At 40.8% G+C, this 27,236-nt stretch overlaps 1 protein-coding gene across 1 annotated transcript in view; it reads left to right on the top strand.

Moving 5' to 3' along the window:
- Positions 1-27,236, top strand: part of NEBL (nebulette) — a 379,950-nt gene that overhangs the window by 114,642 nt on the left and 238,072 nt on the right. Inside the window, exon 3 of the mRNA XM_027559997.1 lies at positions 26,092-26,176. Coding sequence (XP_027415798.1) covers positions 26,092-26,176 — 85 coding nt within the window. The remainder of the gene's footprint in view (positions 1-26,091; positions 26,177-27,236) is intronic.

A 27,236-nucleotide genomic window follows, 5' to 3' on the forward strand; every position in this document is an offset into this window, starting at 1 on the left:
GGGGATCTTCCCAACCCAGGGATTGAATCTGGGTCTCCTGCATTGCAAGTGGATTTTTTTTACTGACTGAGCTACCAAAGAAGCCCATGTATCTATTGATCTACCTATGTATCTATCTATCTATCTACATATGTGTATAAATCTGTCTGTGTATATGTGTGTGTGTGTGTGTGTGTGTGTGTGTGTGTGTGTCTATAGGCATTTCCTTCTCCAGGGGACCTTCTTGACCCAGGGATTGAATCTGGCTCTCCTGCATTGCAGATGGATTCTTTACTGACTGAATCACCAAGGAAGCCCACATATATATGTATATAAATCCTACTTAGTCTTCTTTTTCTGGAGAACCTAATACAGCAGCGTTTACATCTTTACCACTTTGGTGTTTTAAAAATTCATGTGGCGCTAAGATCTGTTGTTCACTTTTGTTTACCTGTTCCCTCCCCTCCCCCCTCCACACTGCCACAGGAAGAAATTTACCGTGTCTGAGTAGAGTGGCCCTTGAAGGAAGAAGTGCACTCTGGGAGATTCTCTGAGTGGCAGCCATCAAGAGCCGTCAGGGCACGTCTGTATTTACATGTTTTCCAGCCATGTTTCCCCAGCATGTTGCAGATCTGTGACTCTCCTCAGAGGAATTTGGTATTCAGAAGTCAATAAACAAATTACATTGATCTGTAATGTGGGGCTGTCACAGTGACTGATGGAATACTAGCTCTTTCAGAACAGTGTGTGAGGGGAAAACAAGACTGAAGGTGCCCATGCAAATGACAAGGGATGCTGTAAGAATTCAGTGCAGAATGTTCCTCTTGGTGGAGTTGCCACCATGGAAATTTTTATCTTGGAAAGCTGCTCACTTTGCATATTGTGACATACAGAAGTCTTTTGTCGGGTAGTTTCTGGATTTATCAGTTGCATAAATATTCTACAGTGTTTGCATGCCTCACAAAGAAAGGAAGCTTATAAGCTATATGACAGCATCGTTGTGGGATAAAAGTGGTCCTCTTGGCAAAGTGAATAATACTTGAAATTTATATATCCTTTCATGATCTATTTCAGTTGATAGCCTTTGACAACATCACTCAGGCATGTGGGAAAGATATTACAACCCCTCTTTACAGTATGAAGAGAGGAGCCTCTTGAGATGAAGTGACTTGGTCAAGGTCACAGAGAATTAAGACATCTCTTTTGATTCATACAATAGTTGCTTAGGTTATTTAGGGGCCAGATTTCCATAGAAGTCATCCAGTATGTTGTTGAGTCCCTACTGGGTACTTAGGCAATATTTACTTTATATCAATCTTATTTGTGGCAAAAAGAAGATTATATTAAAAAAATTCTTTTTATAACTTCATTTGGAACAGTATTAAATACAAAGAGATCTGTTATTGAATGGCCTTAAGTGTTATTAAACTTAAATTTTAAGGGAACCTTAAATTTCTAACAATTTATGGAAACTTACTTTCTAATAAATCAATGTGAGTTTATTATTGATAGAGACTTCTTTTGAAATAACTAGAACATTGCTAACTCTGATATATACTTTTATTGCTTTCTGTCCCGTTCTCCTCATCCACTACCTGACTGGATATTGTCTTTGGGTGTAGAGCTTCCAGATAGGTGTGGTTCAGTCCAGTATTGTCAGACATTTTGACGAGGGTTGGCTCAGTCATCACTTTGTCCATGGCCATAGTCGGTGTGTGTAACCTTCAGCCGTCTTTTATTTTTGTTCCTGAGTAAATCAGCAAGACTGTGTATGTGTGTGGAGTGTATGTGTATTTAACTGACAGTGTTAAGTAAAAGTGACTAAAATTATGATCTGCTTTTCCACACAGTTTAGATTTGCGGCTTTTTCATTATAGGGATGTCTTTAGTGATCAACTTCTAGTGTATCTGAAAAGGCCACTCGACAGACATAGGCATAAAATTAGTATTTGGTAAATCATGCTTCCTTGAACATAGAAAACTATAAAAAATGTACTAAAATTGTATGTATACTTTTTTCCCCATTCAAATTGGATATTTCCCCTTTATTTATTAAAGTAGCAAGTGATTAAATTATTGAAATTAGGTTATAACTTGGCACAAAAGAATCCAAATTTTTTAAAAGCAGGAAGCAAATGAGAAGTCACATGTCTGCCTTTATTTCTTGGCCAAAGAGGATTTTTTTTAAAGAAGTTGGACATTCACAGTGTTTTTGATGTCTTCTGAATTTGTGAGGACCATTGTAGTAGCATTTTGGGATGGGTTTTCAATTTTCAGCAGTTAATGATGCAAGACTGGGATTTGACACCTGAAAGAAGATAAGCATGTTTATTTAAATGTGTAAACTGAATTTTCCAACGAATTATGATTTGTTCAGTACTTGAGTGGTCAGAGCATACATTTTTGGTTTCTGTTGATTTACTGTAGTATTTCCTACAATTCAGAAACTGTAAAAACTGTTAGTGACTTTAAACAAATGGTGTGGAGTGAAAGTAATAATTTTAAAGATATAGTTTAAATTTTAACAATTTATGGAAGCCTTTAAGCATCCAGGTATATTGGAAGTGAAAAGCTTAATTCCATTTGAGCAAAGGAGTCTGTAATTAACACTTTTTTGAAAATGTCTATTTTGGATCAGTCATACCTTTTTTTTCCTACCAGTTTCCAATGAGCTGTTCAGTGTATCATTCTTTCAGTTAATCGGTCTTTTAGTCAGTCATCTTTCCATTCAATAGTTTTCTCGAGTTCCTTTCCTTCCACCAGGAAGCACGCAGACAGTCAGCGGCAAGGGGATGTACACGCATTCTGTCATAAGCAAGTTACACAAGCACTGCTTTGAGTGTGTGGCTGGGAGATCAGAGAAGGGTTTATGGAACAGGGGCATGTGAACAGGGTCCGAAAGGATGGTCAGCCATTCGGCAGAGCACATCCAAAGAAAATCAAAAGCAGAGGCATCTGGCTGGAAATCTTAGTGCTGACCAAGGAGTCTGAACACTTACGTGAATTTATTTCCTAGTGTTTTAAACTCTCCTTTCCAGTATACATACTTAGGCCAAAGTGCTGCGTAAATGGGCATTTCTCAGGATGTATCCTGAGGAACACCAGTTGTGTGAGCTGTTGCTGGCCAATGAGGGCCAAATCTGAGCAGTCCTGCAATAAAGAACCTGTTTAACTTGGTCGATTCAAATTTATTTGATGACAGAGTACCCTCACCCCTTTATTTTGAACAACAACTTGTTAACAACATCCCATGGAGTCTGTTTTCCATGGAGCGTTATTTATGGAACATTGGTCAGCAATATTCTCCAACCTTAGCTTTCTTATATTTCCTACCTTGTTTTAAAACAGTTCTGTAGAAAGGACCTTCAGGTAGCGGTACTCACGTTGTGGATATAGACTAGTGGTTCGGGTGTGTATATAATTCACTTTACATTTCTCTCCTCCCACCTTGAACTTTGACAACTTTGATATCTTATTGGTGATAATAGAAGCAAATACATTATATATATATATATATATATATATATAAAATATATGTGATTACATAGCCTGATGCATCTATGTTGAATAAATATAACAGTGTTATTATTAGATACTTAATCATTACTTGTTGAAAGGATGAAGGTTTGAGAGACAAGACCTCAGTGTTCTGGCTTGGCAGATATTTTACTGAGGAGTAACAGTTACAACATATGCAACCCTCTCAGTAGGAAAGGCGATGATATTAAAATATTCCCAGCTAGAATTCTTTTTGGGAAAATAGAAGTTTAGTTTATTAATAAATTCATAATTCCTTTAGTCATGTATGTGTGTATGTACAGATGTGAGTCACATGCATGTTATTTTGTTAAAGAGAAAATTAAATTTTGTAGAATGATATCTAACAGTTGTCCCTTCTAAATGGAAAAGTTAAGCCTTCAAGGAAAGGAGCTAATTATCTTGTTCATTGTGCATAGAAAGCACACTTGGAGATCTTGGATTTTTATGATTGCAGGCTTTCAAAATTCTGACAAGGCTGCTTCTAAATTAGTCAATGTCAAGTGCTGTCTTTTTGTAGATTGACAACTGGTTGGTGTTGCTTCATTTTACTGAAAGAAGAAAAGGATCAAAAACGGCTCCACCATCTGTTGTTGGGAATCAGGGGATGGAAGGGTGATAGTTCCGGGTGAGGAGAGGGTGCTGCTGAGCTGCAGTCTCAGGCCCTTTCTAAGACACAAATTTTACTACATTTGGAAAGATAACTACTGTCAGATTTGAATCTTCTGTAAAAGTGGTTATTGCTTATAGGAACGTACTGGTGGAAACGCATTCCTTTCTTGTTTGTTTACAGAGCAGCCTCTCCCCCTCCCCCGCCCCTTCATTTCCTGGGAAATGTTATTTTTGAGCCAGAAAGGCAAAGTCTTCCTCTGAGAACTTAATTAAATGCTTCAATGGAGTGAACTACTTTTACTTTTCATGTGGTTTAATTTTCTAAGTAAAAGCAACGCCTGTCTGTGAAAGCCATTTGTTTTTGTTAATCAAAATTAATGTATAATGCTTATCAGGTGGAAAAGAAAATTATAGAGTTAAGAGCCTGTGGTCTGCTCTGTGCTGGTAAATGTGTAACAATCGGCTCTCTGGGAACAAAAAGTCGAATTTGCAGTGTTTGCCATTTTCTGTGGTGAAAAGACTCCCACCCTGGTTAATTTCAAGTCACCAACCAGACATCACAGAACATGGAGTTGGAAAGAGATACACAACAGAGCAGATTATACAGTGCTTTCCTTTACAGCACAGTAGATGCAAATGATGCCAAGAGCACAGATAATAATACGCAGTGTGGTAGAATAATTATGAACTGGTGAGATTTGAATATTTATTACTTTAGGTTGTATTATAATTTATTTAACTCTGTTTATATAATTTAATTTTTTAAAATGGCTGTATTAGCAGCTTGCCCACAACATTCCTGAAAAATTAATGATTTACTCTCAGAAGGTAGCATGAGTTGGCTCTAGCGGGGCAGACCACTGGTGGGGCAGACCTGTGTTAGATTTGTGTCTGACACTTACTGGTTGTTTGATGAGTACTTACCTCATAGGGTTGTTAGGATGATTAAATGAGATATTGAGTACAAGTCCTTAGAGTAATGCTTGACACTCTAGTAAGTGTTCAAAAATTGCAAGTAGTTATAATGTTTGATCTTTTACAAGAAAGGGAATGCACAATGGCTCTCTGTATAGATTTCTTTCTAGTTATTTTAAACTACAGATGACCTTTGAACAATGCGAGGGTTAAGGGCACCATATTCTGTGCAGTAGAAAAATCTATGTATGACTTTGACTCCTCCCAAAACCTTACTAATAGCCTATTCTTAACTACTCCTGACATAAACAGGTATTTTGTATGTTATACATATTTTGTATATGTATTATATACTGTATTCTTATAATAAAGTAAGCTAGAGAAAAGAAAATATTATTAAGGAAATCATAAGGAAGAGAAAATACATTCACGGGACTGTATGTGTTTATTGATAGAGTAAGTTTATGTCATCTGTTCACAAGATGAATTGTCTAAAAGTACCAACACCCAGATGGTCTTATATGATGTATTACACTGTAGATGTTGTATGTATTATAACACTTGACGTCAAAAGTGAAAAGATGATGTGAAAAAGAATTTCATATTACAGCAGTGTTCTATGCATTGATAATGAAGAAACAGCAATATGATTGCTTCATGATCACCAGTGTTATTGATAGGATTGCTCACAGTAGCCTAGACTATACACTAATGAATGAACCGTTATAAAATCTCTGTGGCATACAGTGTTGCAGTCAAATCCATAACACATTACTGGGAACATCCTTACATTAAAAAAACTCACTTACCTGCAATGATAAACAGTTTCTCCACTTATGAGAGAAAGATGCAAACCATATGGTACTGTAATTCTTTGAAAGCAAAATGATAAAACAGTAAGAAAACGAACAGTAAGAAAATTAAACAAAATGGTAAAGCAGTAAGAAAACTAAACTAAAACAACTTATGCCTATCTAAGGATAGGTCAATCTAGACAGCATATTAAAAAGCAGACACATCACTTTGCCAACAAAGGTCTGTCTAGTCAAGGCTATGGTTTTCCCAGTGGTCATGTATGGTTGTGAGAGTTGGACTCTGAAGAAAGCTGAGCACTGAAGAATTGATGCTTTTGAACTGTGGTGTTGGAGAAGACTCTTCAGAGTCCCTTGGACTGCAAGGAGATCCAACGAGTCCATCCTAAAGGAGATTAGTACTGAGTGTTCATTGAAAGGACTGACGTTGAAGCTGAACCTCCAATACTTTGGCCACCTGATGCGAAGAACTGACTCATTTGAAAAGACCCTGATGCTGGGAAAGATTGAAGGCAGGAGGAGAAGGGGACAACAGAGGATGAGATGATTGGATGGTATCACCGACTCAATGGACATGAGTTTGGGTAAACTCTGGAGTTGGTAATGGACAGGGAGGCCTGGCGTGCTGCAGTGGGGTCGCAAAGAGCTGGACACAAATGAGCAACTGAACTGAACTGAACTGAAGGATAGATCAATATCTACATATATTTTATACATTCATGATATACCTAACTTTTAATTTTTTTAATATTCCCAGACTATGCAGTTCATCTCTGTTTTCAAATCGTCACAAATCTTCAAAATTTTTTCAATATATTTACGGAAAAAATATATGTATGAATCAGCCTGAACAGTTCAAATTCATGTTGTTCAGGGTCAACTAAATAATTTATGTACAGGCTGAAGGTAATAAGGGGGAATAAGGGGCCGTAAACTTAATTAGTATAACTTATTAAAATTTAATATTTTTGTTGTCAGCAGAAGCAATTTCTCTTTCAAATAAAAAATTCTTTTTTTCAATGGCTTTTCCCATGTAGTCTGGATTTTCCCTCAGTTTTAACGGAAAGGATGGCATTGTCTTTATTCTGTCTGCACAGTGCTATTGTGGTATTGATGCCGGAGTATCTTTGTAAGCTTTTGATAGAGGAAGCATCTGTAGCTTTAGAATGAAGCTAGCAAGTTATTCAGAGTCCAGAAAAGACAAGTGAACGTAGAGGCTGCAATGGGGGCTTTGAAGTATGAAGTAAGAGAAAAAATCAGTTATTTTAAAATCAAATCCTCAATAAGATAATTAAAGTCTAAATCATTTAATATTAACCATTGAAAATATTGAAGCTTTATACAGTCAGCTCCCGGTCAGAGCGTCTCCGGGAGCTCTATACAGTCAGCAAAAACAAGACCGGGAGCTGACTGTGGCTCAGATCACGAACTCCTTATTGCCAAATTCAGACTTAAATTGAAGAAAGTAGGGAAAACCACTAGACCATTCAGCTATGACCTAAATCAAATCCCTTATGATTATACAGTGGAAGTGACAAACAGATTCAGGGATTAGGTCTGATAGACAGAGTGCCTGAAGAACTGTGGATAGAGTTTCATGACATTGTACAAGAAGCAGTGATCAAGACCATCCCCAAGAAAAAGGGATGCAAAATGGCAAAATGGTTGTCTGAGGAGGCCTTACAAATAGCTGAGAAAAGAAGAGAAGCAAAAGGCAAAGGAGAAAAGGAAAGATATACCCATCTGAATGCAGAGTTCCAAAGAATAGCAAGAAGAGATAAGAAAGGCTTCCTCAGTGATCAATGCAAAGAAACAGAGGAAAACAATAGAATGGGACATAGAGATCTCTTCAAGAAAATTAGAGATACCAAGAGAACATTTCATGCAAAGATGGGCTCAATAAAGGACAGAAATGGTATGGACCTAACAGAAGCAGAAAATATTAAGAAGAGGTGGCAATAATACATAGAAGAACTGTACAAAAAAGATCTTCATGACCTAGATAACCATGATGGTGTGATCACTCACCTAGAACCAGACATCCTGGAGTGTGAAGTCAAGTTGGGATTAGGAGGCATCACTACAAACAAAGCTAGTGGAGGTGATGGAATTCCTGTTGAGCTATTTCAAATCCCGAAAGATGATGCTGTGAAAGTGCTGCACTCAATATGCCAGCAAATTTGGAAAACTCAGCAGTGGCCACAGGACTGGAAAAGGTCAGTTTTCATTCCAATCCCAAAGAAAGGTAATGCCAAAGAATGTTCAAACTATCACACAATTGCACTCATCTCACATGCTAGTAAAGTAATGCTCAAAATTCTCCAAGCCACGCTTAAACAGTACATGAACTGTGAACTTCCAGATGTTCAAGATGGATGTAGAAAAGGCAGAGGAACCAGAGATCAAATTGGCAACATCCGTTGAATCATAGAAAAAGCAAGAGAATTCCAGGAAAATATTTATTTTTGCTTTATTGACTATGCCAAAGCCGTTGACTATGTGGATCACAACAAACTGTGGAAAATTCTGAAAGAGATGGGAATACCAGACCACCTGACCTGCCTCTTGAGAAATCTGTATGCAGGTCAGGAAGCAACAGTTAGAACTGGACATGGAACAACAGACTGGTTCCAAATAGGAAAAGGAATACGTCAAGGCTGTATATTGTCACCCTGCTTATTTAACTTACATGCACTCTAGTACTCTTGCCTGGAAAATCCCATGGACGGAGAAGCCTGGTGGGCTGCAGTCCATGGGGTCGCGAAGAGTCGGGCACGACTGAGTGACTTCACTTTCACGCATTGGAGAAGGAAATGGCAACCCTCTCCAGTATTCTTGCCTGGAGAATCCCAGGGACAGAGGAGCCTGGTGGGCTGCTGTCTATGGGGTCGCACAGAGTCTGACACGACTGAAGCGACTTAGCAGCAGAGGTACATCATACGAAATGCTGGGCTGCAAGAAGCACAAGCTGGAATCAAGAAATATCATTAACCTTAGGTATGCAGATGATACTGCCCTTATGGCAGAAAGCAAAGAGGAACTAAAAAGCCTCTTGATGAAAGTGAAAGAGGAGAGTGAAAAAGCTGGCTTGAAACTCAACATTAAAAAAACTAAGATCATGGCATGCAGTCCCATCACTTTATGGCAAATAGATGGGGAAACAAGGAAGCAGTGAGAGACTTTATTTTCTTGGGATTCAAAGAAAATCTCTGTCTTGGGGAGACAGAGACTGCCGCCATGAAATTAAAAGATGCTTGCTCTTTGGAAGAAAGGCTATGACAAACCTTGACAGTATATTAAAAGCAGAGACATTACTTTGCCAACAAAGGTCTGTCTAGTCAAAGCTCTGGTTTTTCCAGTAGTCATGTATAGATGTTGGACTATAAAAAAAGCCAAGCACCAAAGAATTGATACTTTTGAACTGTGGTGTTGGAGAAGACTCTTGAGAGTTCCTTGGACTGCAAGGAAATCAAACCAGTCAATTCTAAAGGAAATCAGTCCTGAATATTCATTGGAAGGACTGATGCTGAAGCTCCAATATTTTGACACCTGATGCAAAGAACTGACTCATTGGAAAAGACCCTGATGCTGGGAAAGATTGAAGGCAGGAGGAGAAGGGGACGACAGAGGACGAGATGGTTGGATGGCATCACTGACTTGATGGACAGGGGTTTGAGCAAGCTTGATGGATAGGGAGGCCTGGTGTACTGTAGTCCATGGCATCGTAAAGAGTCAGATACAAGTGAGCGACTGAACTGACTGAAATATTTTCAAATAATTAATAAGCACCAGTATATTAAGTTGAACATCACTAATTTAGAATCTGAAAATTCAGATGAAAGTCATTAAGGTTTTTTTTTCAATTGAGTAAATCATTCCAACTATTTTTCTTGTCTGAATTTTCTGGATTTCATGGGCAGGCAAAAGTTGGTCTAAAACCAGAATTCTTGGACTTCCCTGGCAGTCCAGTGGTTAAGACCCTGCACTTCCAATGCAAGGGGTGCAAGTTTGATCTCTGGTTGGGAACTAGGATCCCACATGCCGCATGGCATGGCCAAAACAAACAAACCCAGAATGTGTAACTTTTACTTCAGTCCAATAAATAGTTTTGTTGATTAGAATGTTTATGGCTTAAAGTGACAAAATTTCACTAACAGTAGTTTGAACCAGTGATTCTCAATATTTTTGGACTCAGGATCTCTTTAAACTCTTCAAAATTATTGAGGAAAAGTTTTGGTGTTTATTGATTGATATTTACCATTTAAGCAGTTAAAAACTTTTTAATATTAATATTTATGCAATAATTATAATTAAGTTTTCTGTGCTTTGTTTATAGATTGATCCTGCACAATTAAATCTTATAAAACAACACTGGAAGTTAGGTTTTATAAATAATCTTCCTGGGAGAATAGATATATTTGTAGTTTGGTTCAGTAAGAAGGAAATATAATTAAGTCCCAGTCCAGAACTAAAATGTACCAGAAATGTAACTTTAATTTCCTATGATGACTTAATTTCTACTCACGTCCTCACTCTGGTGGGGTGATGAAAACCCAGTGTTACATACATGTGTGATTTCATCCCCCTTTCCCTGCGATTGTGGCTAAATTACTGGGAAGTTGTTGCCAGGACCTTAGTGGTCCTTTTGACCTGGTTCTCAAGGCCAGGCTCACACAGGTCACCCCCGAGATGTCTCGTGTTCCTTTGTCCTCAGCCTTCTTGGTTCCAGTGGCTCTGTGTCCTGTCTGGAAGAACACACTGGGTCACTGTGGCCCCCAGACTCCAGAGGCCACTGGCTCTCAGGGCTGCCTGTGGCCCTTTCTGCCTGGACTTGGGGGCTCTGAGCCGGGCCTGGGTGCATAGTTCCCTCTCTGTTCTCTTTATTCCCTTCGCCTCGTCATCTGAATGAATTCTCTTTATTTATGGCTGCTGCGTAGGGTCTTCGTTGCTGCTGGGTGTTTTCTTTAGTTGCAGCAGGCGGGAGCTGCTCTCTAGTGTGGTGCACGGGCTTCTGTTTGTAGTGGCTTCTCTTGCTGCTGAGCACAGGCTCTAGGGCGCATGGGCTTCAGTAGCTGCGGCAGTGGCCTCAGTAGAGTTGGCGGCTCACGGGCTCTAGAGCACAGGCTCACTACTTGTGGCCCACGGTCTTAGTTGCTCCGTGGCATGTGGGATTCTCCCAGATCAGGGATTGAACCGTGTCTCCTGCATCAGCTGGCAGATTCTTTACCACTGAGCCACCAGGGAAGCCCTGATGTTCTCTTAAGGGTGCTCTTCTCTCCATGATTATTTTCCCCCTCAAGGGCCACCTAGCATCATCTCCTTAATTGTCTCAGAAATCAGGAAATTCAAAAGCAGAGACTAGCCGGCCCTTTTGTGCTTTCTTCCTGTCATCTGCCAGTGAGACTGTGAACTCTGGAACCAATCAGAGTGAGCAAGAGTTTGGGGAGACAGAAGGGAAAATACTGGGAGAAAAAAAAATCAGTTGGCATTTCAGGAGTCTTCTCCAACCATGTGATTCTGTGCCTTTAAATCCTGGAAGTCACCAGAGTACCCCACACTTTGAGGTTGAGTGAATCCTCACATTTTTTTTTTTAGTGATTTTTAATTTATTTTTTCTTGCTTCTCTAAGTTCTGTGTTTTTCAAGCTGTAGATTGGATCCATTCCTGGGCCAGGATATTAATTTAGTGGGCTGAGACCCGCATTAAACAAAAAAGGCTGACGGAATATGCTAGAACAAAGTAGAAAATGTTAGAGATCATCAGACAGGACGGATGTTGTATTGTTTGGACACTTCCGTCTTATATACACCTGTGTGTATACTGGGTTGTGGGATAAGATGCATTGTTTACTGTGAGCTCCAGTCAGTGTTTTAAAAAACACATTTTTAGCTGCCACTGAATTTGGTGTATCTTAAATTTTATTGTTGGGCTTCCCTTGTGGCTCAGCTAGTAAAGAATCTGCCTGCAATACGGGAGACCTGGGTTCGACTCCTGGGTTGGGAAGATCCCCTGGAGAAGGGAAAGGCTGCCCACTCCAGTATTCTGGCCTGGGGAATTCCATGGACTATACAGTCCATGGGGTTGCAAAGAGTCAGACACAGCTGAGCGACATTCACATTCAAATTTTATTGTTTTTGTAGAAAATGTCCTGTTTTAATATTTAAAAAACAGAGTGCATTGGTTGCAAACTTGAGTTGGCTCCACTGAAAATGTCCTATTTTTGTCTCATAGCTTGAGTGAGTGAAGTGAAAGTCGCTCAGTCCTGCTGACTCTTTGTGACCCCAAGGACTGTAGCCTGCCAGGCTCCTCTGTTCATGGGGATTCTCTAGGCAAGAATACTGGAGTGGGTTGCCATGCTGTCCTCCAGGGGATCTTCCCAACCCAGGGATCAAAGCTAGGTCTCCTGCCTCAGAGGCAGATTTTTTACTGTCTGAGCCACCAAGGCTATATTGATAAAACTATTTACCTTCAAAATTTCAAAGCCATACTTTTGCTCATAAAACTGGTGACATTATAACTTTGTAGGCAGACTTTCCCCTCTCCCCCCAAGGATTTCTGCTGATTTTCTTTATTTTTAGAATTCTGAAATCTCACTCGGGCATGTTAGAGTTTTCTTTTGCTAAGTGCTGCTGGGCACCTAGTTTTCCTTTAGAGCTGAAGATCACTTCAGAATTTTCTCCAGTTGCCCCTTTGTAGCCAACTCAGTCCCTTCGTCCCCGGCCAATGTGAGTCACTAATTTCAATGAGTATATTTTTATTTGTTGATTTTCTAGTAGCTCTTTGGTGTTTTTGGTTTCTCTTTTTTCCTTAATAATTTGTTCTTTGTTGATATAACTTGATTATGTTGTAATATTCAGTATACTATGATATTATAGCCTCCTGAATGGTTTTCAGAGTTCTCATGCATAAATTGTGTTTCCTTCAGGGCTTGCTGGGTTCTCTTCTGTTCACACACACACTGTCTCCCTCACATTTACGTCTTTGTTCTTTTCTTTCTTATTGTTGGATTATCTTACCCAGTTGGGGTTTGATGTCTGTCTATTTTTATGATTGAGGAGGAGGCTGAAGGGTGGTGGTGTTGTTCAGTCACTCAGTCTTGTCCAACTCTTTGCGACCCCTTGGACTGCAGCATGCCAGGCCTCCCTGTCCTTCATCATCAACTGGAGTTTGCTCAAACTCCTGTCCATTGAGTAGGTGATGCCATCCAACCATCTCGTCCTCTGTTGTCCTTTACTCAGTCTTTCCCAGCATCGGGGTCTTTTCCAATGAGTCAGCTCTTCGCATCAGGTGGCCAGAGTATTGGAGCTTCAGCCTCAGTATCAGTCCCTCCAGTGAATATTCAGGATGGATTTTGGTATGGTGTAGGTATATCTCCACTGTAGTTGGGATGGTTGCTTCCCTAGCAGGTCTTACTAGAGTGAATGCTGACGGTGGCCTTCTCCGGGTGCTGTGAGTTGCCAGTGGAGTCAGCAGGCCAGCATCCTTAAGGTGGCCAGATAGGACCAGCTAAGATGGAGAATCCCTCATTCTTGGAACAAACAAACAAGACATAAACAAACAAGCAAAGGCAAGTAGGGCTGGATTAAGTGCTTTAGCATATTTAACTCACCAACCCAGTGTCCACATCAAGGCCTGTTCTCCTTGTCTCAGACCTCAAGACAGGATTTGTCCACAAGCTGGTCACTCACTTTATTTAGAGATAGGCCCAGTGTCTACTGGGTGATTACCTCTCCTTCCAGGGTGATTACCTCTCCTGCTCTGAATGGGAAGTAAATGGAGAAGGGAAAGAAATAGCCTGAGGAGTCGGCTGGTTCTTCTAATACAGTGTCGACCCTGGTGACAGTTCCAGAGCCCCCTTATATGTGCTCGACAATTCTGACTCTGTTCTGTTGACCATCAACTTAGGTGTCTTTAATCTTTCTTCTCTACATTCTGTGTTTTTAAACAACTGACATTCTCTCTCTCTGTATATATGGATATTTATTATACTTGTATTTAGGTACATTTAAAAAATATTTCCACTGGACTGTGTGTGGGAAGTGCTTGGCTTGCCACTTCAGTCAAATATATGGAAGGTAATAACTATATTTCTTTAAAAAATAGAGCACTTCATCCAGACCTTTCACAAACTCCCTCTTTTTTCGCCTGTACCATTAACCTGTGATGGAAAAGGGTTAAAGCTGCACATCCTTCTCTTCATCCATGGCACTGAACACAGTGGCAATGTAATGACCTATTGTATTTTCGTTTAATTATATAATCAATAGCCATAAAAAAGTATGTTTAAAGAAGAGTTGATCTGTTTTGTGGTTAGACTTCCCTTCAGGAAGAATGGTGTGAATTAGTGATGTCTGCCCTGAGCCTTGGGGGGGTGGTAACATGCAGGTGAAGTCTACACCAATATGCCAGTGGTGGCTCTTTTTCATCTTCTTAGTTTCCTATAATTTATTTGATTTTCTTGGCCATAATTTTTCTGTGACTATAACATTTTTATCAAAAAATTCACAACAGGATATAATATCACATTTTTAGGTTTGCATAGACATTTCCAAAATATAGAATTATTTTATGCTTCCCCCCCATCTTTAGGCTTCAAATAATTATTTTTATGGATACAGAGCATTTATCATAGGAATTATATTTATTATTATTTTTAGCAATGGAAGATAATGTGATCTTTCTTGTGTTTTTAATGTTCTGTTTTTCTATGAACTTTGTTTTAAATATTAATGTTTTTTATTTTATTGATTTTTGATTGGAGGATAATTGCTTTGCAATGCATTTCTGCTGTACAACAGTGTGACTCAGCTGTATGTTTACATGTATCCTCTCCCCCTTGAGCCTTCCTCCCAGCCCCACACTGCATCCTCTCCCTCTAGGTTGTCACAGGGCACTGATCTGAGCTCCCTGTGTTATACAGCAGCTTCCCACTGGCTATCTGTTTTACACATGGTTGTGTATATGTGTCAGCCTAATCTCCCAATTTGTCCCATCCTCTCCTTCCCACACTGGTGTTTTTAATATCTTTCAGACTGTGACAATGCCTCAGGTACTTGAGTCCCAGTTCTGCTTGTGTTCCTCTTGGCTCTGGTCACCAGTGCCTTTCAGTGTTCCTGAGCGCAGATCACAGAGCTGCCCAGCCGCACGTGCGCCCCTGTTTGTCCATTCCCACCGTCAACACTGGCAACAGCATAGGCACAGACTCTTCTCCAGCAGTTTGTATTTTTCTCAACAGCATCTAGGGATGTGTGTGTGTGTGTGTGTGTGTGTGTGTGAGTGTGTGTATTAATTTCTCACCTTTTACACAATAATTCAAAATCTAGGTGACATGTTCCAATAGCTGATAAGCATTTCATAGTGTGGTCGGTTTACCGTGTAATCCCTTTGATCCTGCCTTCTTTTGTAAACACACGATGGAGGTTACAATGGAGTCCCGCCGAGGAAGTAAATCAGAGGGTCGCAGGTTTTTGACCCTTCCAGCCAGAAAGAGAATTTGGTAAATCGTTAGGTTATTGACTGCCCTTTAGAGAGCCAGGGGTTTGCTTTCTGTACCTCCTTTCAGCTGGGCTTGTATGTCATGTACAGGAGGGCTGCATTACCATAATCCATTTTTCGCTTTTATGTGATCTACCAGCGGCTCTCGTAAGCCTCCTTTCTGAAGAGCATCCCCCATTTACTTGCTCTAATTCACCATCTTTTTTTTTTAATCATAAATTTGATGTTTTGCAACCAGTGGCATCATTTGTGAGTTGTTTATGGAGGTGCTACAGGGAAGAAGATTGTGGTAGAATTAAGAACGAGATGATGGCTATGGAGAGGAATCCATGAATAGACATCACATCAGTGACATAGCAAGAGAACGAAAGAAGCATTTAAACTTGAATATGTCTTAGCTCATGTTGAATAGCATTCATCGTACACTAACAAATTTATACTTAAGGGGTGTTATTAGGTAGGAAATGTCCAGATTGACCCCAACCTGTAAAAATGATACTATCTTAAAATGCCTCTGTCCATTAGATGTTAGTTTCCCTGGCAGCACTCAAACTGGAATATTAGTAAAAAATACTGTAGAATTGTTTTTACTCATGTTATCATCTAAGTTTTAAAATATTTGATATGAAAATTTCCTAACATATTATTGACCGGAGTTGTATTATGGCCACAGGTGTTTGCTTATACAAAATTCCCAGATCAGTAATGTGTTAATTTTCCACGTCTGAAAAGATAATCAAAATAGGATTGTTTTTGCAAATTATTAATAATTATGGAATTTCCAACAACTTTTATTCAAGGGAAAAAGACTTCCAGGTTTTCGCCTTCTTTTACACAATGTGCCATTTTCCATGATTGCTCTTTAACAAACAAAATCCTTACAATAAAGTGAACGTAAGTTTTAAGATGTTCTTTTGGAGAACGAAATAAAAATGGAGACTAGGCATGTGAGATTCCACATGCTTCACCCTTGAAGAACCAAACCCAGGGGACTTACCTGGTGGTCCAGTGGTTAAGACTCCATGCTTCTACTGCAAAGAGTACTAGTTTGCTCCCTGGTCAGGGAACCAAGGTCCTGCATTATGTGCAGAGCGGCCAAAAAAAAAAAAAAAGAAAAGAAGAGAAATCCAGTGAGTGGCTTTGGGTGTTCAGGCTTCTGAGATTGGGGCTCTAGGTGGGAAACAAAATGGTGGGAGAAACTCCCTGATGTGTCTGGCAAAGCGTGCTCAGGCAGCTAAAGCACTTACACAGGAAGGCCCTTGGCAATGTGGAGCTGGCTTCAGTTCAGATTTTTTAGGCAATGGAGGAGATCTTCCCTAAACAAATCTGTTAACATTTTAGTTTGGGGGGAACACAGCACAATGTAGCTGTACATGCACCAGTTCCTATCTTTGTCCGAGTAGCTCCATCTCACCCTTCCTGAGGCCCCATCCCTTCGTGAGTAGGTCTGGTTTGATCCAGTTTTCAAAGCTGTGCCTGGCTCAAGTGTCCTCAAGCTGCATTTGTCTCTGTTGTTCCTTTGCTCTGGAAACCTTTCTGTGCAGAACACGTGGCTCCTGGGCCCCCTGCTCCATGCCCTTTCTTCCTGGAGGTCATTGCAGTGTTAGCAATGTTTCTCATGTTTAGTATTTGATGGCAGATCCCAGGCTAGGTTACAGTCTTTCTCTCTTTCCTTCTTCCTCTTCCTCTCATCCACCCCAGTTTCGTGCTGTTTCCTTTTCTTACTACATCTGGGCTCCAAAGCAGGCGTCCTCAGGGAAGCTGTATCTCATAGGGCAGGATCCACGTAGGAAGAGTTGCTGTTATAGCGGAGACAGTTTTTTCCTTGCTTTGTATGATTCTGCTGTCATTCCTTATGGGACACGTTGGCCTCCTACTTTTTCCTGCATTAGAGGCAGACTGGTGATCCTAGGTTCACACTGGTGAGTCCTGCCAGTGGTTCATGGCTGGGCCAGCTCTGAGACCCGTTTTGATTCTTGGGTGCCCACGATGTACTTACTGGTTGTTAGAGAGGTTGAATACCAGCCCTGTGTGAAGACTTTAATAGTGTTATTGTCACATATTTCATATTTCACATATTTAATATAGTTACTCATTTTGTGTCTGCCTAGCAATGAATGGGAGAGGGGTATAGAAATCTTTCACTATATTGGTAAATATGCCAGTTTTCCCTGTCATCAATTTTGCATCTGCACACAATCTCTCTCTCTCCCTTTCTCTCTTTCCATATAGATGTACACACATACACACACACACATATTTTAAAAACTTTACGTTTAAGACGATGCTCTTTTGGTGAATTGAGTCTTTATCACTATGTAGTGTCTCTATTAATAATGCCTTTATTTTTAAAGTATATTTTGTCTCATTTTGAGATTGCTATTTTTATAGTGAAGTTTAAAAATATGACTGTATATTGATTGTTTTGCCAGCAGATGTAACCCATTTACAGTTTTGTGATTATTGAATTGTTTCTCCCAACTGTTAAATTTCTATGCTGCTTTTTATTCTCTTTTGCTTTTATTTGCTATATTTGCTTTTATTCTCTTTATGCTTTTTATTTTCTGTGCTGCTATTTATTCTATGCTGCTTTTTTCCTTTCTGTTCTCTTTCCGGTTTTAATTTTATTGTTAGAGTTTTGGCACTTTTAAAAAATTTGATTTTTCTCTTTTATAGGATTGGAATTTATGCATTATATATCTTTGTGATTACCCTTAGGGTTTTATCACATATGTTTACACACAGTTTAAAATTCAATAATGTCTTAACCTTTCTCCTGAAGAACAGAGGACCTCTGAATGCTTTATTCTCATACTACCCTCTTGTCTTTTTGTCAGGTATTTTGCTTTGTCTTGTTTCATACCGAGTTTGTGTATGTGGGTGTATGTGTTCATATGCATGTGTGTGGTGCATTGCATTTAGCATTTTATTTGCTCATCATTCCGTTTTTGCATTTTAGCTTATCCTTCTGGAATTATTTTCTTTCTTGCTGAAGCATATCCTTTGTAAGTAGCTTCATAGAGAACCCTGGTGGTGGGCCTGATTATTTTAAAATGTTTTATTTTTCATTCTTTAAAGATAATTTTGAGTGATGTGAAACGGTTATTATTGCTACAAAATGGAGTTGTTCATAGTTGGAAGAAATATTTAAAATTATGTACAAACCTGTCATCTCTCCACTATCCAGTACAGTTCAGATCTTGACCTTTGGATAAAATTACCTCCTTGGTTAAAATCAGAGCATAAAAAAATGGTCCAGAGAAAAGTCATCAGGTCCTCACCTAACTCAGAAAGGTCAAATTGAAGAGCCAATTTAATAACGTGAGGTCAGACCTTCTGCCTTTTAAATGTTGTTAATAAGGTTTTCCTGGTGGCTCAGTGGTAAAGAATCTGCTTACCAATGCAGGAGACAGGGGTTCAATCCCTGATCCAGGAAGATCCCACTTGCTGTGGAGCGCCTAAGCCTGTGCACCACAGTATTGAGCCTGTGCTTTAGAGCCTGGGAGCTGAAACTAATGAACCCAAGTGCTGCACAACTGCTGAAGCCTGCGTGCCCTGGAGTCTGTCCTCGGTAACAAGAAAAGCCACTGCAACGAGAAGCCTGTGCATTGCAACTAGAGAGCAGCTCCTGCTTGCCACAACTAGAGAAAAGCCTGTGTAGCAGTGACGAGCCAGCACAGCCGAAAATAAATAAATATACAAATATTAAAAATAAATGTTTTTAGAGATGAAGTTGCATTTTCTTAAAGCAGATAATGTATTAAAAATGTGAATACCCTTCCTCTTCATGAGTGTTGTTAACGAGAAGAGGGCCTGAGGTCCCCAAGATCACTCCTAGGTTTGATGATTCTCTAGGGGGTCTCCCAGGCTTCATGACTGTAATTTATTATAATGAAAAGATAAAGAAGCAGCAAAGGGAAAAGCCGCATGGGGCAGAGTCCTGAGGAAACTGAGCACAGGCTTCTAGAGTCTTCTCCCAGAAAGTCAACAGGGGCTGCTCTGAGTACCCCTCTGTGTCAAATGTTGCCAACCAGCTGAAGCTCATTAGAGACTTCGCTCCCAGAGTTTTCACCTGTGGGCTGTTTACATAGGCACTTCTGTCTGGCATGTACCCAAACTCCAGACTCCCAGAAGGAAAGCTAGGATTCTGCTTCACCGTATTGTCTGTGCAAACAGCTTAGGCACAGTACTCCACTCTTTCCAGCTAGTGGTGGTGGGAATGCCCCCCTCCCATCCCGGTCCCCCCACCTCCCCACACCCCCCCACCCCCCCACACCCGCCCCCGCCTCATGGAATCCAAGTTCTTAGACACCAGCTGAGGGTCGACCTTGAGAGCTGGGCTTTCATAAATAGCGTTGGGGCCTGCTGTATTTACTCTTCTGCTCAGGGGCCTTCATGAAATAATGATATAATAACAAATGCTTTTGACACCTGAGCTCTGTTCTTAGATTTCCTGGTCTGAGTAGAGCTGACAGTGTTCCAGGAAACAAAAAACTGGAGAGAGTGGGTAGGCTTGAGTGCTGGTGAGGAGGAGGGACTGACCCAGATTGTGGAGAGGTTTAGGGGGAGATGGCAGACCATTTGACTTTGCCAGGCAGATGAAAATTAAAAAAAAAAATCAGAGTTTGTCTGGAAACAGCTAGCAGTCCTATTAGTGGCCCCCTATAATGTTAGAAATCTGTATTTATTATGTAGAGTTTCGCAGCCTCGACACTGCTGACATTTTGGAGTGGGGGCTGTCCTGTGCATTCTGGATGTTTAGCAGCCTCCCTGGCCTCTGCTTGCTAGATGCCTGTAAGCATATGCCTCCTCACCATCTCCCCAGTTATGGCACCAAAAATGTCTCCAGGCATTGCCTGCTGCCATCTGTCCTCCAGGGACAGTGATTGAGAACCATTACTACAGAATTTACGGTAAATAAATTCACGATGATCTTAGCTTTATATGTCTAAGTGGTTTACTCATAACTCATATTTATAGAAGCTTTCCATTTCATGTATTTCTAGCAAGAAGCTCATGAGAGAGCTCGGGGTGTTTTATCGTTGTTACCTAGATGAAGGCAGTGAGACACAGAGGTTAAGTTGCTTTGCAGTAAAGCAAAGAGAAAGTGATAGTAGAAGTAATGGTAACGATAGTATTTTTTGTTATTAATTGAGTGCCTACTCTGAGCCAGACACTGAAATGCTCTACAGGTGTTCATTTTGCAACAAGCCTAGGAAGTGCTATCATTGTGTTGATTTTACAGATGAGGAACTTGAAGCCAGAGAGATCAAGAAACCTGCCCAAAGGCACACAGGAGGGCAAAAAGCCAGGTCCGAACCCAGGCTGCTTGGCTCCAGCGCTCTCATGAACCCTGGGCTCTGGGTAAAAAGTGAGAGGTTCTGGGTTCTTGATGGTGTTCTGTCTCATTACTGTCTCCCTGGAGGTTGTGCTGCTAAGTTGTTTCAGTCGTGTCTGACTCTCTGTGACCCCGTGGACTGTAGCCCACCAGGCGCCTCTGTCCATGGGATTTTTCAGGCAAGAATACTGGAGTGAGTTGCCATTTCCTCCTCCAGGGGATCTTCCTGACCCAGAGATCGAACATACTTCTCCTGGGTCTCCTGCATGGCAGGCGGATTCTTCACTTGCTGAACTATCAGGGAAGCCCCCGGGAGGGTGCTGTTTGCTTATTACACGGTTTTCCTCACTCTGCCCAGCTTTGGTCTCCTGTTTGCATATGCTATGCTATGCTAAGTCACTTCAGTCGTGTCCGACTCTGTGCGACCCCATAGATGGCAGCCCACCAGGCTTCCCTGTCCCTGGGATTCTCCAGGCAAGAACACTGGAGTGGGTTGCCATTTCCTTCTCCAATGGGTGAAAGTGAAAAGTGAAAGTGAAGTCGCTCAGTCGTGTCCGACTCCTAGCGACCCCATGGACTGCAGCCTACCAGGCTCCTCCGTCCATGGGATTTTCCAGGCAAGAGTACTGGAGTGGGGCGCATATAGTGTTCCTATATTATCAACCAAATCTCACAGAGATGAAAAAATTCAGAAGTCTTGTTTTCGTGACCTAACTTTGCCATTTCAGTTGTAGTCTTCTGTTATTATCTTGATTCTTTCTCTTTTTATTTATTTTTAATGTAGCATTTCATGGAAGCATGGATTTGTTGCAGCTGTCAGCCTCATCTTGACACATACACTTTGTCCAATTCCTGCATACTTCAGCTAAGAGGCTTCTATTTATGATGCTTAAACATTTTATGATATTCTTCAGATCTTTCCACCAGCTCGTAACACATATGAGAAATGTGTTATTTCTCATATTTCCATGATTATATATTATGATCCAGGGAATTTATTAAAACCAATTCACCCACTCCATCTTTGGTAATTTTTTTCTTTTTACTTTTTTTAATTATTCCCTTTGAACATTCATTTTTCGTGCTCCCATGCCTTCTGCCCCATGTTCTGATCCCTAAATGGACAAGGAGAAAAATGTCATTCTTCCTCTAAGCCTAGTGAAGAAATGATCTTTCCTGAAGCTTTCGTTTTGAGGCAGTTATTTTGGGAAGCCCTTCTACAATCATTTAAATGCAGTATTTGGGAAGAGCTAGAATGAACTATATCCATCAGTTAATTTTAAAATGCTTTGCTTCGCTGTTCCTGTGATCCCACGAGGGATCGTTCAGCCCTCATTTGTTTTTCTGGGTCTGTTTTTCTTTTGGGAGTGGGGTGTTGGGTGAGTGGGAGTTGAGACTATGACTTCAGAGCAGAATATCATCAGGTTAGTTTAGAAGGACATTGCTATATGAACATGACGTTGAGAAATCCAGGGTTTTCAGATGTGTCCAGTTTGGCAAAATTAATTAGGCTTCTCTAGATGTTGTAATTAGTATTTTTAATATAAACAGTGTGTGCAGCCCTCTCTGTAATTACATTTATTACGTCTGTGTCTCATGGTTCCAACTCATGAGACCACTCCACTGTCTTTTGCTTGTCAGGCATTTCCCCCCAAGACCTTACTCACTTGAATTTTGCTAGCTCTGAAGATAACTTTGGTCTCCAAAGTCTTAGGTTTTAATCTGTTATACTACTCATGACTCCTAGTAGATTCAGATATGAATTCCATGTTTCTTCAGCATTTTTTATATTTTGGCTATTAATACTAGATTGAATTTTTCTTCTCTGTCAAAACTTTGGATAGTTTCTCTTGTAATGCATCTTTAGAGAAAGTTATATTACCCGTAATTACAAAATCATTAAATTTTAGGATTGGGAAGATATTGGAAAAAATGCAAAGCATCGCAATCTGTTTATAGTCCTCAATATAATTGTACTGTGTATCAGTAAATGTGTCGCTTTGGCTATCAGGTGAGCAGAGTATGTCCTCTTAAAAAAAAAAAAAATAAAAACAGTAGAAGCTTTTCAATTTGTTTTTCTTTTCAAAGGTGTAAAACCTTGTTCCAAATAGAATTTAGTTTGGGTTGCTGATTTCAAACATATTAAAGTGGTATTTTATTTGCATTCAGGTATAAGTTCAGATCTATCACTTTTTCCATTATAAAGTCAAAGGGTGAGAATAGCTTATTTTCATGAAATGGTTACTTTAAATTGAGAGATAAGTGTGGCAAGTGATGTTTTGTAAGTATCCAAGTAGACATTTTTGCCTGGTATGGACCAAATGCCACATTGAATCCCCCCACCACTGCCAATTCATTTTTCCATATTAGGATGCTGTTCAATAAAAACTCGGTTTAGTTTTTAAATTATGTTTCCTTAAAAATTCTGTTTAATAGTTCTTTTGTGTTTAAAACATAATTTTTAACTTTTAAACATAATTTTTAATTAAACATAAATGACAGGCGAAAATTGTCCTCTCCAAATCCTCCCCTAAACTGAGTTGACCTGCAAGTTAGAACAATACAGTCTCAACTGGTTATACTTTCTGTAACACATTTGAGAGTAGATTTTAATTACAGTTTCAAAAGTCATTAAAATACATATACTTTGTGAATTAAACATTATGGAAGTCCTGAAAATCTCTGTGAAACTTTATTTTGCAGAATGTATTTTGAAAAAGGAAATGTGCTAAGTTGTTATTTTAGCTTTAACATATAGCAGTACATGCATAGTGGCTACAAGTCCAGTTTAGTTCAGCTTTCCAAGATGGAGTTGCAAATGGTCTGAAACACGCACACTGAAGTTGTCTGCTGAGCTTCACCTGTCTGGAGCACAGTTGCTCCCAAGTAATCTATAAAAATAAAGAATTACTACGTTGTACACTTGAAAGTAAGATAATATTGTAAGTCAACTATACTTCAATAAATTAATTGTAGTAGCCCCCAGTGTGTGGCTGACACCAAGTCTATGACTTCAGGATAAGGAGGGGAGACCTTGCCTTATCACAGCTTCCTCACTTGAATCAGTAACTCTAGTTTTACCAACATTTCATTAAACTTGACTGCTCTCTACTTCTTAGTCTGGGTTAGAAGAAGGAAACCAGAAAGGCAGAGGACCATGGAAGGCTGACTTCTGTGTATGAGAAACACTCTCTTGCCAGTCAACGGGCATAAAAGCGATCTCATGGCATTTAGGCCATCCTGACCTTTGTAAACTTTGAAAGCACTACTGTTTTGTATCATGGTCTGATCATGTCTATTTAGATGACCCTGAGTTATCATGAACAAATTTAAATTAGGTCTGTATCTGCTCTATAAAGCAAGGAACTTATGGTGAAATAGTGAGGCTTAGAGGACTTTTGGGAAGCTGCAGGAAGAGATGGAGGGTGGGCATTACCAAGAAGAGGGTCCAGGGAGAAGGAAGTAGAAGGATGGGAGCTCTTTGAGAGATGGCTCTGAGCTCCACAGCTTTTGTGGTGATAGAGTCACAGGAGCCAGATGTACCCTCCGTGCCAGCTGGGCATCGGGAGCGGAGGCACTCACTCATGTCTTAGCCACACATGGGAGGAGACGCCTTCACTTCACCACCAGGAGGGCCTGTGTGCTTGCGTACATGCCATCGTATATGATATAATGCAGTGAAGCTCTTCTGTAGCCTGCCATGCGCTATGGTCTTATGGCTTGACCCTCTCTCTCTTACCCTCCTCCCACCCTCCTTTCCTCTCTCCTTCCTTCCCTCCTGCCTCTTCTTCTTTCTACAAATATTTATTGAAATCATACTCATGCTGAGACAGACCCCGACAGATGTGGAGTGTGCTCTGACAAGGGAAAGATAGCCTGCCTTGCTGCTGCGGGACTTTCCTTATACTGTGAGACAGAGATATGTCAATAGGAACATACAAATGAATATGAAAAAAATTATAATGGGATGAAAAGTACATTCCAGGACACATTTGTGAGAAGGCTTCTTCGAGGAAGTACAATCTAAGGCGAAAACTAAGAGATAAAGAGGAGTTAGCCAAGAAGTGGGGAGTTCCTGGCCAGGGAGAAGCATGTGGGGATAGAGGTAGGAAAGAGAAGGGTGAACTCCACGGCCAGAGCGCGGAGTGTGAGTGAGAAGTTTGCAGAAGGCTGACCGTGGAGGCCGTGGGGGACCGGAGGCTGGACTGTTTTCTCTGATCAGTGGGAAGCATTGGGAAGGTTTTATTCAGAGGAGTCAGATGATCAGGTTGGCATTTTGGAAAGGTTGCTTTGGGGAGTTGGATTAGAAGGGCAAGATTGGCAAGCATGGTTGTTACCTAAAAGATAAATGTGGCCTTTAATGAAAGATTCAGTGAAGACAGAGAGATGTAAATAGAGTCAAGACATATTTAGGAGATGGAATCAATAGAGTTGGCAATGGATTAATTAGATGTGTGAAGAGTCAAGGTTACTCCAGGTTTCTGGTGTAGACAGCTGGACACTAATGGGTGAAAGAGAGAGCGCAGGGGAAAGAATTCATTTTGGGACTGTAGTGGGGTGATGGACTGTTGGATATCAGACTGAGTTTGTGGTAAGCATGGGGTGTACACAAGTGGAAATGCCAGTGGATCTGAAACACAGGAGAGAAAGCTGGGCTAGAGATGTAGATTTGGGAGTGATTGGCATGATATCGGGGGTACCCAGAGCTGTGAGAACAAATGAGATCGCCCTGGAGATCACCAAGAGAAGAAAAGCCTGTTAGAACCACAAAGGAGGATGAGCAGAGAGGAGTCCCAGGAGACAGAGGAGGAACAGCTAGAAGGGGAGAGGCCAGGCCAGGAGTGTGGGGGCACAGAGACACCAGTGGAAGAGGACGATTCAAGTCAGAGGAGAGGCTAAGCAAGAGGAAGACCAAGAGGTGTCTGTGGGATCCTCTGTGCCACTGGAAGCCGTTGTAACCTTAACCAGAGGAGTGTCTGAAGACAGGAACTAAAATGCATAGCGCTGATGAGAGAGTTGGAAGAGATGAGCAGAGACAGTGAGTTGAGGCCTCTTTGTCAGGAAGTTTGGCAGAAGGGAGAAAATGAACTCTGGAACCTCACACTGGAGTAGTGTGGGTAGAGGGAAGATGGAGTCAGGAAAGCCTTGTGCATGCTCGGGTGCTGACGGGAAGAAGCTCATAGAGAAGCCTAGGGTGAAATTCTGGGAGACAGTGGAGATAAGTGGGTCATAGAGAGTCCTGAGAACAGAGGAGGGCTTGGGATCCATGATAGACAGGACCTTACCTAAGAGGAGAAACACCTCTGCCATTGTGACAGAAGGGCAGAATGAAATGACTGGGGTTAAAACGTTGTTTGCTGTCATAATATTTTAATTGTGTTCTTTAAAAAAATGTCTCCACAGACACTACCCAAAGCAGTCCTTCACCACGGTGGCAGATACACCTGAAAACCTTCGCCTGAAGCAGCAAAGTGAATTGCAGAGTCAGGTAATTTCTGAAAGGCCTGTTTTTTGCTACTGATTCTTAATATTATTCATAAGACCTCTGTTCAGTTGTTGGACTCTTCACACCAGGTCACCAGCCAGCGTGCAGACTGAAAGCGAGCCCGGGCGGGCATTCCAGGAGCAAGTGCCCAACGTCTGTTTTATTCCCGGTCTTGGATCACCCTGATATTCTTGGTTCTGTTATCCACATGGGACTTGGGCAAAGTAAATGAGTTCTGGTCAGAGGAAGTGTTTTCCAACAATATTGATTTATTTGGTCCTAAATATTTAAAAACATTTTATAAATAGCTTTTCCACACTGCATATGTAGGGGAGAAAGAGGTGTTAACTTGACCCAGTTGCAGAGAGTGTGGGGCTAACACCCTGTCTGTGTATCTCACACCAGCCGCTAGCTTTGTTTTCATCCTGTCACTTTATTCATATTTCTTTCATATGTCACGCTGACAGCATGAACAAAGATGAGAACACCACGATTGGCTCCCAGTCAACCATTTTGGATGGAAATGTGCCTTCAATATGGAGAAACACATCAGTTAAGACCAGGGATTCGAGTGACAGTGTTTTCTTCAGGGACACGCAGTCTCTTCTTGAGAAGCCTAGGGCGCTTTCGCTCAGAGACATTTCCTTGCCTGCCATGGTGTAGGACGATGCTCCGTGGCTCACGCGAGAGCCCACTGGTCTGCATTGAGGAAGAATAACACTGAGGAGCAGGGAGGGAAGGCTGAGCTGAGGTCCCCCTTCCACCGTTGATTGGTTGTGACCTTGGGCCAGCCACTCTGATTCTTTGTGCTTGTGTAAAGTGAGACAGTCTATCTGATCTTGCCTACCTGTCTTGAGGGTGGCTGCAGGTGTCAAACAAGGAGTTAGGCGTGAAAGCATTTTGAAAAGTAATAAAAGATGATATGACTGTGGAGGCTGATGATTATTACCATGGTCCCTGAGAATCCTCGACGTGAAAAGGGAGAAGAGCAGAATTTGTGAAGGAGGAAGGGGTCTAGCTAACACTCTTTGAAAATGTCAGTTGTAGCTATTTGCAATGAGAG

This window comes from Bos indicus x Bos taurus, chromosome 13, assembly GCF_003369695.1.
Source record: "Bos indicus x Bos taurus breed Angus x Brahman F1 hybrid chromosome 13, Bos_hybrid_MaternalHap_v2.0, whole genome shotgun sequence".
In the NCBI taxonomy this organism is placed as follows: Eukaryota; Metazoa; Chordata; class Mammalia; order Artiodactyla; family Bovidae; genus Bos; species Bos indicus x Bos taurus.